The sequence below is a fragment of the Pomacea canaliculata genome, linkage group LG6 (assembly GCF_003073045.1).
Source record: "Pomacea canaliculata isolate SZHN2017 linkage group LG6, ASM307304v1, whole genome shotgun sequence".
Taxonomy (NCBI): Eukaryota; Metazoa; Mollusca; class Gastropoda; order Architaenioglossa; family Ampullariidae; genus Pomacea; species Pomacea canaliculata.
The window spans coordinates 22,680,315-22,694,260 of NC_037595.1; the positions used below are offsets into that span (position 1 = coordinate 22,680,315).

The 13,946-nt window shown below is 40.9% G+C and overlaps 2 protein-coding genes and 1 long non-coding RNA gene across 3 annotated transcripts in view; 1 reads left to right on the forward strand and 2 right to left on the reverse strand.

Moving 5' to 3' along the window:
- LOC112566740 (ras-related and estrogen-regulated growth inhibitor-like) overlaps positions 1-12,631 on the reverse strand; it is a 38,229-nt gene extending 25,598 nt beyond the window's left edge. Inside the window, exons 1-2 of the mRNA XM_025243078.1 lie at positions 12,036-12,631; positions 7,979-9,058 (exon numbers count right to left, since the gene is read on the reverse strand). Of these exons, the coding sequence (XP_025098863.1) occupies positions 7,979-8,045 (67 nt within the window). The 5' untranslated portion in view covers positions 8,046-9,058; positions 12,036-12,631. The remainder of the gene's footprint in view (positions 1-7,978; positions 9,059-12,035) is intronic.
- LOC112566741 lies at positions 4,243-5,773 on the forward strand. Its single transcript, XR_003099689.1, has 3 exons — positions 4,243-4,460; positions 5,079-5,105; positions 5,317-5,773. It is a non-coding gene; the product is annotated as an uncharacterized LOC112566741 (long non-coding RNA).
- Positions 6,124-7,637, reverse strand: LOC112566739 (putative nuclease HARBI1). Its single transcript, XM_025243077.1, has 2 exons — positions 6,932-7,637; positions 6,124-6,536 (listed from the first exon to the last, which is right to left on the reverse strand). Exons 1-2 carry the CDS (start codon positions 7,457-7,459, stop codon positions 6,264-6,266), a joined length of 801 nt encoding a protein of 266 aa, XP_025098862.1. The 5' UTR covers positions 7,460-7,637; the 3' UTR covers positions 6,124-6,263.
- Positions 12,632-13,946: the final 1,315 nt, after the last annotated feature.

Consider the following 13,946-nt stretch of genomic DNA (forward strand, 5'->3'; position numbering starts at 1 on the left):
TGTGTGTAATAATCAGGATTCAGGAGATATTTGCTTTTACATGCAGATAGAGTTGGTGGAATTTAAATATTAATTATTTTTAGATCGTGTTACTTTGTCAATAAACGATTTTTTTTTTGTTTTTGTTTTTTGAGTGTTAGTTTGCCAATGTCAGTAGAAGGTAAGTTTCTAAATTTATACAAATTTATACAAATACAGCTCTGGGTAAAAAAAAAATGCGATTTTTTTTAAAGAAATGGTAATTTTCCACATGCTCATTACCAAAGTTATCAACAGTTATTGTTTTTATTATTGAGGTATCATCTTACATGGCTTTCATTAACACTAATTGCATGGAATAATAATAGTGATGTGCGCTATTTTGAAGCAGTGTAACGGGTGTTCACTAGATTCTTACATGTAATACAGAGTTTGGTTTTCTCTCTTTAAATCACAGCGTACACACACACACACAATTTCCACAAAGTAAATATATTTGTTGTTTCCTGTTTCGTGCTGATGGGAGTATTGGACCTCGAAATAAATGTGTTTCTGAGCCGATAAATCTTAAACGGCAGTTCAAACCCTGACATCATCAGAGACGGATTGAAGTCTCTGGAACAATCTTAAAATGTCTGGTACTTCACAGAGCACCTGTCATTAACAGAGAGGGTGGAAGGAGACGGGACAGGTAAGAGGCAATTTTATGGTGTTTATCTTCAGCAACGCACCGCTCGTTAAAACTTCAGGCCTGACATCATTCGTACCCTAGCTTCTCGAAAAGCCAGTCACTGCCCACATACCCACTCCTCCCTCCTCCCTCCTCCCTCCTCCCTCCTCCCACACATACCCCGACCTCCACCACCCGTATTCAGTCTCCTGGGGCCGAAGTCATGAAGCGAGAGTAAGTCGTTCCCCCGGGGTAAAATAAGAAACTTAAAAAGAATTTTTTTTCTTAGTTATGAAGCGGTGTTCACGACATCGCGGACACTACTTCATGTTTCTTACCCCGAGGACATCTTAGCCACTGCTTTATAACTCCTGGGATAAAAATCTGTTGAGTCTGGATACTGCTTTATAACTTCGGAAACTAAACTTTTACCTTGAGTTCCCCATGCTACCCCAGGGTAGAGAGTTACCCTCGCTTCATTACAATGGCTCCTGGTGCTGTCATGGCGCTAACGGTCCATGGAATGCCAGCCCTATCATCTCGTTTTAATTGCCGCCGTGTGGTGTTACCTGACGATGACTGAGACGACCCTCCCACCACTACCACCACAACCTTCCTCCATGAACTTCTCAATAAAACCTTTCTTCAAAACAAACGCAGATGTCGAAGTTCTGGGGTCCAGGTGTGGGTGTCGAACACGACCAGAGTGCACTTCCACTGCAAGAACCATTCTCAGCAAAGGTAAACAGTCACACGGATATATTGTTGTGTATCGCATCGTCTGTTGAAAAGATATACTCGTGGCAGCAAACATGTTCCATGCTGGGAGAAACGATCCGAGGTGAATGAAGGATGGCATTTGTTGTCTTTTAAAGGTACAAGTAATGTTTGCTGCTGGGAGTAAACAAAGAAAGATAACAAAAAAATAAAGAAAGATAAAAATAATGAATCTGTAAATAATAAATGAATGCAATAATAAGAAAAAAACATATTTACCATTTTATTAACTTCAGACGTATAACCAAACTACAGGCAACGACTTAACGGTTTTCTTCCTGTGCTGTTGTTTTTTTCCCAGGAGTACATCTGACTTTCAAACGTTCTTCCTCTGTGGCACACAAAGGTTTTAGCCAAGAGATAACCAATGCGATAAAGCACCCCGAAGAAAGATCTAATTCGGGGGGCAATGAAGATGCTGGCGGCGAGGTTCTAATTCTGTCGAGTCGAGCAGTCGGAGGCTGCGGTATCAAAGACATACGCAGGATAAACCTCTACAAGCAGAGTGAGTAGTGCGCAGTCGCAGGAGCAACCCATTAGTACGAAGATTGCCGGTCAGAACACTAAAAAAAAAGACTTTAGTGCCACTAAAAATAGCGCATGCAACGGTCAGAAGTTTTGGTTGCCCCAGGAACTTTCAAATCCTTCAAGATCCTGCCCTGCTCCACCTTCCAGTGGACATGGGTGACGTCATTAACGGGTTTGTCTCGAGCGTGGACAAGTTGCAGAAGGGGGCCATAGTCTCATCGCGTCGACAATTTCCTGGTCGCTAACCTCTAACCCCCCGAGAGCTGGCCGGCCGCCAGGCGAGCGCGATGCGTGCGAAAATTGTCACCCGTGTAACCGCACTTCAGCAATCGGGCCGTCGACACCCTGACCTTGAGGGAATACCTAGGGAACTCCGCGTGTGCGCATGCGCGAACCAACGTGTAGTACAAGTTCGAGTATTTACCAAGAATCGAGAACAATGGAAGAAAAAAATGAAACAGACAACATGCCATCTAAGAAGCAGAGAAAGGCGAACTGGACAAACAAGGAAATCTGGATCTTGTTAGAAGAGGTTTGTAACTGACAGTTATTTGCGCTGTTCCTTGAATTCTGAAGTAGTGTTCGCTATCTTCTCTTTTTACATATCTTGACTGTGCTTTTGTTTTATTTTTTCTTTTGTCAGGTAAGGTTGGAAAAGGAGTACTTAATGAGTTCGTTGACAAATGAAATAACTAATAAAAAGAAGAGCGCAAATATGGCAGCGAATTGCGGACAAAATTGCCGCCTCTTGCGGCGTAGAACATCGCAGTCTTGTAAGTGTGAGAGAGAAGTGGGGACTTTGAAGTCTGAGGCACAACGAAGGCGTGACAAAAGAAAGGCACAGGGGTGGTGCAGTAAAAGAATGCGAATACGACAATACCATATATCGATATATTAGGCGAAGGATCCAACATAGCAGATGGCATAGATGGTGAGTACCTGTTAAAAAGAATCTTTATGCTTATATAGTAAATCATAGCGTATTCTACATCTTTTATTTTTTGCTTGGTTTTATCATAGAAGCAGCATGTAATAACAGTGTCATTGATGGGTTTTTTTTCTCAGATAAAATGGAATGTTATTTCTGTTTGTATCCAACTAGCTTTTCCTACTTCTATTAGAGGCTACAGACTAATATGTTCTGAGTCATGGTAGTTTATATGTAAGCAATACCGATGCTGTAGCTACTTTTTTTCAGGTGGAATAGATATGTTCAGCCTAAGAACAACCCAAGTTGCTCAGGTTAGCTGTTATTTAAATTATGTACATGTGTCACTTGCACTCTACAGTCAACACCAAGTTGGTTCAAGACTTGGTACCAAAAAAAAAAAAACCGACGTCCGCTCCGGACTCACTGACAATACCGAAGAGAATCTTCTTCTCCCTGCTCCCATCAAGTAAAAACACTCAGTCACACAACAACATTCAAATCACAACACTCTTTCCTTTGTTCTTCGAACAAAACAACCTATCAACACCAACTGATTAAAAAAAGACCGGCCGCCATCCAGCATGGCGCGGCACGCCTCAGACTGTCGACACTAACAGCCGCATCAATTGGGGTCTGTTACACCTCTCCTTCCACCTAATTTTCCAGCCTTTTCCAGGCTAACAAGCATTTAAAATAAAAAAATAGTACAGCACGCTTGCGACAACCTGTCATTACACTCTGTAAAAGCTAATACTTATTTTAAGTGTTATTTATACTAGCCTCATACATGTAGAATCTACTAATGCATTGTACAACATGTATGAGAAGCAGCATCAGTGTATACGGCTCCTCTTTTATAAAACATAAGTGTACAGGTACTTCCTACTTTTCATTATTTGTGCAGATATGCCTTCAGAGACTGTCACTAGTGACAGCCCAACTTGTGTCAGAACCGATCAACTGTCACAGGAGGGTTTGTATTTGTTCAATTACATCTGTGAAGTTCTATAGATAATAGTTAACTATAAAATGATCTTTAAACAATCTGAAGAAAGTGGATGATATACAATATGCAAGTATTTAAGATTTTACAACTGGAGAGATTGTGTAACATCAAAAATCATGCCAAACAGCCAACAGTTAATTTTACATTTCTGCATTAACATCTGGGAAACTTCTTGTTTTAGAGTTACATGTACTTAGGAAGCAATCCCATCTGATCTATGGCTCACAATTATAATGTGATGATATAGTTTAGCTTAGTTTATTCCTTATTACACCTCGATGAGCCTATGGCCACAACAAATGTGATGATATCCAACCAGGAAAGAAATTGAAGCTGGTATGTGATACATGACTCACTTTATTTGGAAACTATAAAATCACATCAATGCATATTACAATTTCTGAAGATGTGAAGCTATATTTTAGGTAATAAATTTAAACAGTGATTGGTGCTGTCAAGCAATAGTTTTCTTAATCAAGTATGATGGATCATTGTAGACATTCCATCAACATCTGCCACCGAAAAATCTGTCGAGCTGGTGGAAGAGGAAGTGGCAGACAGTTCACTAGGTTTGTAACAATATGTTAGCTAAGTACTATGCATATTAAAAAAACAAATGAAAAGTAACAAATAAAAAGAAATAAAGATTTTGAGTCATTAACTAAAAGACATATTTCTAAATTTACTATTTCCTTAACACTTGCACTTCACGATTTGTGGCTATACTACTGAAATACTTCTTCAAAACTGACATAGCACCACAATTTAGAAGTACACTTCTTAATAAGGGTTTTTTCACACTAACAAGCAGAATAAAAATTTGTATGCTGTTGTGTAATTTTATTTAATATTTTCCCCTTATTGTAAAACTGTTACTTGACAACTTAACACAAGTATATAGTGATGATAATTTTGTGTAATGCTCATGAACACAATTATGTACAAAGACAAAAACAAAGAGTTAGCAAGAAGTACAGAAAAATATCAATGTCACATCACAGACATGACACAAAAAAAATCCACAGAATGATGTTATTGTGCACAAAACTCTCATCTACGTGAAGCAAAATCAGATATCACTTTTGTAGAGTACTATGATGCTCAAAAGAAACCATACAACTGAACTTTTAAATGCAGTAGTACTTAAACATAAAGCATAAAGAAAATAAATGGATGTTTCTTTGCAGGGATGGCGTCAAAGGAGGCTAACAGAGGTGAATGAATATAACCTTATGACCAGTTTAATGCACAGATTATATTTTTCAACTTGCAATTGCATAATAATAGAAGATGTTACTGCTTATTGTGCACAATTCATTCATACCACTCAAGAATTAGCAGTAAAAAAGAAAAAAAAAGCCATCAAAGTTATGCATTGCTGTAGTGAACCAACTGCTTTTACTATATGTGTTGTTTTTTAAACAGGTAAAAGGAAGCTTCTCAGGAAAGCTGCATTTGGAGGTCCTCTTGTGGACGACTACCTTAAATCAGAAATAAAAAAAAATGAATCTATTATTGAATTAAATGAGTCCAACCTGGAACTGAACAAGCTGCGGAAGGAAATCCTACAAAAAGCTTTGGTCAAGATAGATGATATATCTCACGGAGATATTTTTGACCGTGTCACCTATGTGTAATTTCTGTCCAGATATTTTTGCATAATGACATGAATAAAAAAATGTCTTAATCATACAGATGTACTTTGTATGATGAATGCAAGTGACATTGTGGATTTTTATACGCTGTAATCTCCAAAATATTCCACAGTGACATTTTGAAGCCAGGTAATACATATCTCTTATTTCCAACTGTGGCACAATGCACATTATGCAATCTTAAATTAATATCAATATTAAAGGGCTTGCATAAGTAACTCATCACAAATCCCACCATGCACTGTTCTATGGGCAATACTTTGTGACTATTAACTAATACTGAACCAATAAATGTATATCCAATTATGCTACATACCTCAGAAGAACCGATCAACAAATCTGTGCCTTGCAGCTTGACCTGCAGCAACTCACATCCTTTCTGTTGGAAGATTGTGCACAAGTATATTATCCTGGAGCATGTCATACATATAGTCATCATCCTCGTCATTGTCATATTGATCCTGTGGATCTTCCAGCTTGAGCATTCTTGCTTTGTTGCTTAACATGAGACATACTATTATAACATGGCATGCCTTTGTAGGTTCAAGCCGGAGACCTCGCAGGCAGTGCCATCTTCTTTTGGCAACACCTGAAAGACAACACACACACACAAAATGTAAGCAATATACACTGACTATTGACACAGAAAGTTAAAAACCAAATTAACCACAGTCAGTCTGGAATTACACTAGTAATAATTTGTAATTGATGTACATTTCACATACCAATGGCTCTTTCTACTGTGCACCTTGTAGAAGCATGAGCTGCATTATACCGCCTCTCATGCCTAGTGGTGGGATTCAGAAAGGGTGTCATAAGCCACTCTCTGCTCATGTAACCACTGTCAGCAAGCATGACGCCATCCACTGGTTTTGGATGTCCCTCAAAAGCAGCAAAAATACTTGATTGTCTAAGAATCCGTGCATCGTGAACACTTCCCGGCCATTTTGCCACAACGTCAATGAATAGTAAGTCAGCATTGCAGATGACCTGATGATATATATATAAAGCAATTTATTATTAAACTATTCTTTTCTTTTCATCTGCTTCAAAATATTAAATTTTTTAAGTTACTATGCATTATATTTGGCTGGGGACATTTTTTAAGTCCATAAAATGTTGGGGGTGTGTGGCTTGGACCCACATTATGATGTAGCCAGTGTACTTCATTTACCTACAGCATTGCACACTGTTATCGGATACATAGTCAACAGCAACTAAATACATTCTATGTGAAATGTTGATGCCAGTGCGCATTAATAATAATAATAATACGAATAAGAATAATTCATAAGGAAAATCTTGTACAGATAATTTTTAAATGCGCTACACATAAGACATTCAATGAAGTGAAATATATATATATTGCAATGTAAAATTGTTACCTGAACATTGATGGAATGGTAGTTTTTCCTACACACGTATTCATGTTCGTTTCTCCAAGGTGCTTGAATCCGTACGTGCGTACCATCAATACATCCCACAACGTCGGGAAATCCTCCGAGGTTAAAAAATTTCGCCTTTTGTCTATCGGCTTCTTGTTGATTTGGAAATGTTATCCATCTGTGTGCCCGATCTAACAGGGCTCTGGTAACCCTGTCAATAATGCGGCCAGCCATTGATTGTGAGACGCCGGCTAGGTCAGCACACACATTTTGAAAGGTACCTGTCGCATAGAAACGAAGGGCAAGACATACTTGCAATGTCGGTGTGACATTGTGCCCTCGATTCGCAAATGTTAAAGCCTCCTGAATCTCGTCGACGATCTCCAGGATGTCAACTCTTCGAAATCTTAAACGTTCGTATATGGTTATGTCATCCCATGAATCGATGGGATTACTTCGATCCCGAAATATCCTTTCTCTGCGAAGATTTCGGTCGGCATCATACAGCATAAACAACACGGCGGCCATGTTTAACGAGCCCTTCGCGAGTTACAGGCGCCAGCGGCCGTCTCTACACTTACAGGCCGAATCAGCCGCCAGCGGAGTCAAAAGATGCGACATATTTCGGCCTCTAAACCACATAGAGGGCGCTCGGACCTTTGATGGCCTCTAAGTGGCTTAGAGGCCCGATGAGACTACGGCCCCTGATGGTGAACCTTCCTGTCTGCGAGTACATTGGCGCTTATAGACAGCATCCGGGTTTTATTTTGGAGTTACAAACAGGGCAGCACGCGTGAAAGAAAGAAAGAAACAAACAAACAAACAAACAAACAAAAAAGGAAAAAAGTAAGAAACAAAGGAAAAGAAAGAAAGAAAGAAACAAACAAACAAACACACACAAACAAAAACAGGAAAAAAGAAAGAAACAAAGGTAAAGAAAGAAAGAAACAAACAAACAAACACAAACAAACAAAAAAGGAAAAAAGAAAGAAACAAAGGAAAAGAAAGAAAGAAAGAAAACAAAAACAAAAAAGTGTTGACACTTACCTGTTTTCCCGACCCCTGGGCCTCCCAGGATGACGACTTTGGCGTGAGTGAACTTCCGCTGTGACATGGCGATGGTGTCAGCTGACAGTCACGTGCAGCAGCAGACACTAAAGGACTCGACCCTCGCTCTTCCCTTCAGCAACGGCAACCATCTGCCTAGGACAGGGCACGTCACGTGATCCCACTCTGATCCTGATTGGTCTGTTTGAGTTGACTAGTTGCTGCTTCTTCACAAACTTACAGCTCAGTAGATCTTTTGCAAATTTATTTTATAAACAGCCACCACGATGGTTTCTGTCAGTCTCTGGAGTTTCTTACGAGATGTTATTATGAAGTTTTATTGAATCAGTGGAGTAATGTCTGTGTGGGAACGAGAAGCTGGAACTGAGGTCTGTGTGAATACAAACACAGGACAAATAAACAAGCCACAGACCTTTCGCGAAACACTAAGTTTCGACTATGTTGTTCAAGAACAATCACTTTTCCAGGCACTATGGACTTATTTTCAAACCGTAGTCGGCGTTGTCTATGGGGCAGGTAGACCTGAAGTGATCTGTTCAACAGCTGACTCTGATTTCTTAGGAATTCAGGGTTTTAAAAATATTTTTTTCTGAAAGATTTAGCTCCAAGCAGCTTGTAACCCTCAGTTCAAAGGAAATGGAAACTAGAGACGGATGTTTTTCACTGGTCTGAAGTATCGCCACGGTTAACAAATCATGGAGGAGAAGACTGCCGACCTGACGCCGGGGGAGGAGTTCTCACCTGCCTTCTTGATGACTTTCTGTCAGCCTCACAACACCAGACCTCGGTGTGGAGCTGCAGCATCCATGTGGAAGGTTCACCACAGAGAACTTTCTCGATACTCAAGTGAGCGGGAGACAGCAGGGTGCGGTGCTCACCTGCCAGGTACACCCAGATACCCTGACTCAAGCTTTTCGACGTTTCAACATCACGTGGGGACGACGGTGATGGACGTCAGCTCAAGGGAGACGAGCGTTGGCGCTGCTGACCCCGCTACCTGCCGGGTGGCGCTGCTGACTCAGGAAGGGAGGTTACTGCCTCTCGAACACTGTCGCTGATCTGTACACAGAAAGTATTGGTGTGACAGCAAGTACAGTATAATTACTGTAAATATGTTGTATATGTTTAAATTATTTTTTTCTGTTTGTTTATTGTTAAGGGAGAAAGGGCGAATAAGGGAGCGAGAAAAGAAGAGGAAAAGAGTACATAAAATTGTTTGCCAGTAAGATGGAACTTTACGAAAGGTGTGAGAAAGACATAGAGAGGAAGAGGAGGAAAGAGATAAAGAAATGAGTATAATAAGATTGTTATAAAAATAAAGAGAGAGATGGAGTGTAAAAGGGTGAGGAAGAATGAGAAATAGAGGGAAGGGTATATAGTGAAGAGAAAAAAAAACGAGGAAGACAGGAAAGAGAGAGGGGGGGATAGAGAGATGACAGAAAACACACGTTTCTATAATTATCTTTTTTCAGTTGATGGAAGAGAAAGAAGAAACAAGGACTAAAGTTACATCAGTGACAGGAGCAAAAACATCAACACACAGGCCGGCGTCAGCAGCCAGGAAACAGGTGAAACGTTCTACTTACCTCCCCTCCCCCTACCCCACCCGACTCTGCCCTTCTCCCCATACACCTTCTATTTTTGCGCAGTGAAAGGACAATACGTAAAAATAAACAAGAAAGTGGGTGTGGAATCTTGTCAGACCATGATGCTTTGCAAGCTAATGTATCGTGTGCTTCGCAATGGCGAGGTGTGGCTGGAATGCTGACGTGGAACGTCTGGGTGAGCTTTTTGGACAGCTCACCCCATTCCCTCCTCACACAAAAAGTAGGTTTGGGGATGATAGGTAAGCTGCTAACTGCATTTAGGACAGTCACTTATCTTTCTAACAGAACTCTAATTAGTCTTTCTCGGATAAAACTCATTCACCTCTTCAGTGTAGCTGCACGTCCATAAGAACCGAATTCAAAAGGATGGCAAGATTTTTGGATAGAAAATCTTTTTTCCTTTCCGAGACTGAATTTAAAAAAGAGACAGAGACTGTAAGAAAAGCAGAGAGTATAGTGCCAAGTAATTTGGAGTGCTAATGGAAATATGTGCACATCTTTCCTTTGACCACTCAGTATTTTGTGTGTGTATTATATATAGATAGAGATAAAACATAAAAAGGGTTTATAGCTTATTTTTACAACTCTCAAAGTATCGACTTTAATAGGTTGTTGTTGTTTTCGAAATAGGATCGGTTTTTCGTCTTCTTGCTGAGTGTAGAAGTTTTAGTCTAAATCCCAAAATAATCAGTTACACAACAAATGTTGACCTTAGTATGCCTTTAACCGCCCATACTTGTGTATAGGGGAATTTACAGACCTACCCTAGCCACGTGATCAATCGTTTTCCTTCACGTCAAGATGATCAATGACCCCGTGTAGATGAATAGTTTTCACGAATACCTGGATCTCTTGATCCTTGGGTCGCCATGGCTTCCCTCTCTGGCACCGTCAGCACTCACAACAAACGGTTCTGGTGAGAAGGGATTGAATGCCAGTGATGCTGTTGAATAAGCGGCCGACGAAGGAACAATGAAGAAAGAAGGGGAAGGGGAAGAAAGAAGGGGAAGGAATATTTTTTTTTCCGTTCCGGACTATCTCCTAGGTAGTCTAACCGTTGAGGTAACCTTATCATGGAGTATCTTGCTTGATACTGTTATTGCAACATTCCTGTGAAGGGATCCTAAGGCCGGAGGATCAGGTTTATAGCTTTGCTGAGCGAGGCGCGATACGCTTGAAGAGATGAGAGATCCACTTGCTGGCCATGATATCTGGTGTGATGATAAGCACTACTCATGCCCTCCATATGCTGAGTTTGTGTGCGTGTGTGTGTTTGTATGTGTGTTTGTGTTTGTGTATGCGTTCTTTTTCTACTCGTTCATGCTCGAGGTTTATGCGATTCATCCTATCGTTGCCGCCAGACGTCCACGCCTATCGTGTCACTGCTATGGAGCATGTGAGAATTATGTCCAGCTTAATGAGCAGTTATTTACTGTTGTAAATCACGAGAATATCGCATCAAGTATCGCGGTAAACGACAGACAGATGATGTGCCAAGAACAAGAAGGCGGAAAATTGGCGCCGATGCTCACTTGTGATGGCAATATTTTGCCTCTGACCCTCCTCCATGCTACGAGCGCCCTCCCCTTCTCTACAAACCCTCGCTTTAAACGGTTGGGTCTGGTCACGGTTAAGGATTTACACTCAAGTTTGGGGTAAAAACTGTCGCAAACATATATGTGTGTGTGAGAGAGAGATCCATCCACATTTATTTTTATTTTTTTTTTTTTTTTTGTCCTTCCTGCTGAAAACAGATTTGCATTATCGACTAAAACTTTGTTTACAGGTCTGCTACCCCCGGGGTGCCGGCGTCTCAGATTAACAACCGATGCTTGCAAGTGAATGTAGTTTGACAGATATTGCAGCAACCAATCAAATTCAAGATCCGGTTACGTGGTTTCTACCCGAGGCGGAGTTTGACAGTTAACTCAAAAAAAGAAATATTACAAGGGGAAAAAAAGAGGAAATTATATCTTTACTGCAGCGCAGGATGTACTTGAAGATAAGTAGTTTCAAAACGAGTGTTTCCAGTTTTAAAATACCTTAATGACAGTTTTCTTGCAGCTTTTCCAACTTTTTTTTATATTTGACAAAAAAAGAGAATGAAAATAAAGAATTATGAAAGAAAAACTCAAAATTTTATAATCACACGTCTAATGCATACATGTACATGCACTCTGAGTTTGTTTGTTTGTTGGTTTGTTTGTTGGTTTGTTTGTTTGTTTGTTTGTTTGTTTGTTGGTTGGTCTGTTGGTTTGTTTGTTGGTTTGTTTGTTGGTTGGTTGGTCTGTTGGTTGGTTTGTTTGTTGGTTGGTTTGTTGGTTGGTTTGTTGGTTGGTTTGTTGGTTTGTTTTAAGAGAGTTGATTCTGCAACCAGTCCTCAGCATGACAGGAAGCCTAGAGAATGTAAGCAGTTTAAAGCAGTTTACCTTAAAGAGTTCTGTGACTGTAGTTCTTGATGATGGTCGGACGAATTCAGCTCCAGTTCCTGTAGACACCAACTCAGTTTCCAGTGAGTACAGAAGGAGATGCTGGTGGGGAGCCCTCACCTTGCAGCAAGAAAAACTTCAGTGGATTTTATGTACCCTGACATCTGCTTCTGGCGTAAAAACGAAAACTCACGAGGCACAAAAACACACCCGAAACAAACCATTTAGTTCACGGGCACTAAGTCCTGAGTGTCTTAACAAGGTTGATTGTTTGGCATTTTTTTTTTGCCCCGTTTGTTTGTTTGTTTGGTTGGCTGTTTAGTTGACAGGATGGCTGTTTTTGTCTTCAGTTCCTGGCGCAGACAACAGGTGAACACTTGAATGCCACAGGACGGTAAGTTATCTTGGGCTGGTGGTTCCTAAAAATAAAATTATAGATGAACTTCTCTTACTCTGTCGTCAAGATGTTGGTGAAGACGAGCGACACGGCCGGCCGGGCACTACGAGGCAGATGTTTGTGTGGAGGGAGTCGCACGCGACAAGCTGCACAGCAACGTGCGTCTGTAGGCTGCTGCACCCACGTCTGCTGCACGTGCTGCGCGCGGTGCAATACAAGCGTCGGGTGGAGAAGGGGGTCAACAAGAGGGGTGGGTGGGAGTGAGGCTAGGCTTCACACAAGAGAGAGAGAGATGTTGTGTGTGTGTGTGAAGGGGGTGCTACTAGAGAAAAGAAGGAGGGATTGAGTGTTTGGTTGGCTGGCTGATTGACTAATCGAATACCTTCAGCCAGCCAGACAGACAGCCAAGTACAAGTCTTTAAATTCTCAAGCTGAAGGTTTGTAGCAGACGTGAAAGAACTCTCCATCCCACGATACCAAGGTATTCTTCCAAGCCAACGCTCGCTGTGTTACCTGCCCGTACTACTCGGTGCGTGTGCCACTGCCCTTACCCGTCATCCACTGCCCTTACCCGTCATCCACTGCCCTTACCCGTCATCCACTGCCCTTACCCGTCATCCACTGCCCTTACCCGTCATCCACTGCCCTTACCCATCATCCACCGCTCTTGTCCATCATCCTTGTCCGTTAATAAGTTGAAAAGTTCAATGGCTTTGCTATGTCTTGGGACAGAAGCTGTGGACAGACATGTAGACCAGCTCTGGAACTTCCAACCAAACATCTACCGGCCCTTGTGGCTATATCTACTGGCTCTTGTGGTTTTATATACTGGTCTTTGTAGTTATATCTACTTGTCCTCGTTCGGTGAAAAAAAAACAAGTTATATGATACACTGTCGAGAGATCAACTGATGTGTATTTCGACTAATCCCATGACAGAATCAATCTTTTTTTTCAGATGCCAGAACTGCAAGCGAAGACATTTCACTGGCATTCTAGTCCTTTAAATAAAAAAAATATCACATCTGTTATCCTGTTATGCTGTTTAGTTTATTTATGATAAGCAATCACAGTTCAATTCGCATTTTTTGAAATAGCTATTGCATATATATATATTACCTTGGCACTCATTAACTTACATTCAGGTAAAGAAGTTAAAAGCTCGTACAACCATTCTGGCTCTTTAACTCGGAGACATAATGAAGATTTATAGGGAGACCAGGTAAGTGGTGCTACCCACAAGACAAAAAGCGCAATAAAGAGAAGGCTGAAGACTTTGGCACGATAAGAAGTATCACTAAACATTAGAGAGAGAGAGCAGGGAAGTGGTCAACCCAATCAGGAACACTGTTACTCATCAAGAGACAATTTTTATGTGGAATTCGACTGGCGGAATGAGGTGCCAAAGGTGTGAATCTTAGCAAACTGCACACCTGACCCTTGCTACATGCAATCCGGGTGATCTAAGAGCAGGGAAACAGTAGGTGGCCTTTTTTTCTTTCTTTTTTTTTTTCT

What these genes read in the sequence shown, in the direction of transcription:
- LOC112566739 (XM_025243077.1), bottom strand. Translation starts at nt 7,459, where the DNA reads ATGGCCGCCGTGTTGTTTATGCTGTATGATGCCGACCGAAATCTTCGC. An exon ending in ACCATTCCATCAATGTTCAG is followed by an intron (nt 6,537 to 6,931) that starts GTAACAATTTTA and finishes ATATATCATCAG; the next exon opens with GTCATCTGCAATGCTGACTT.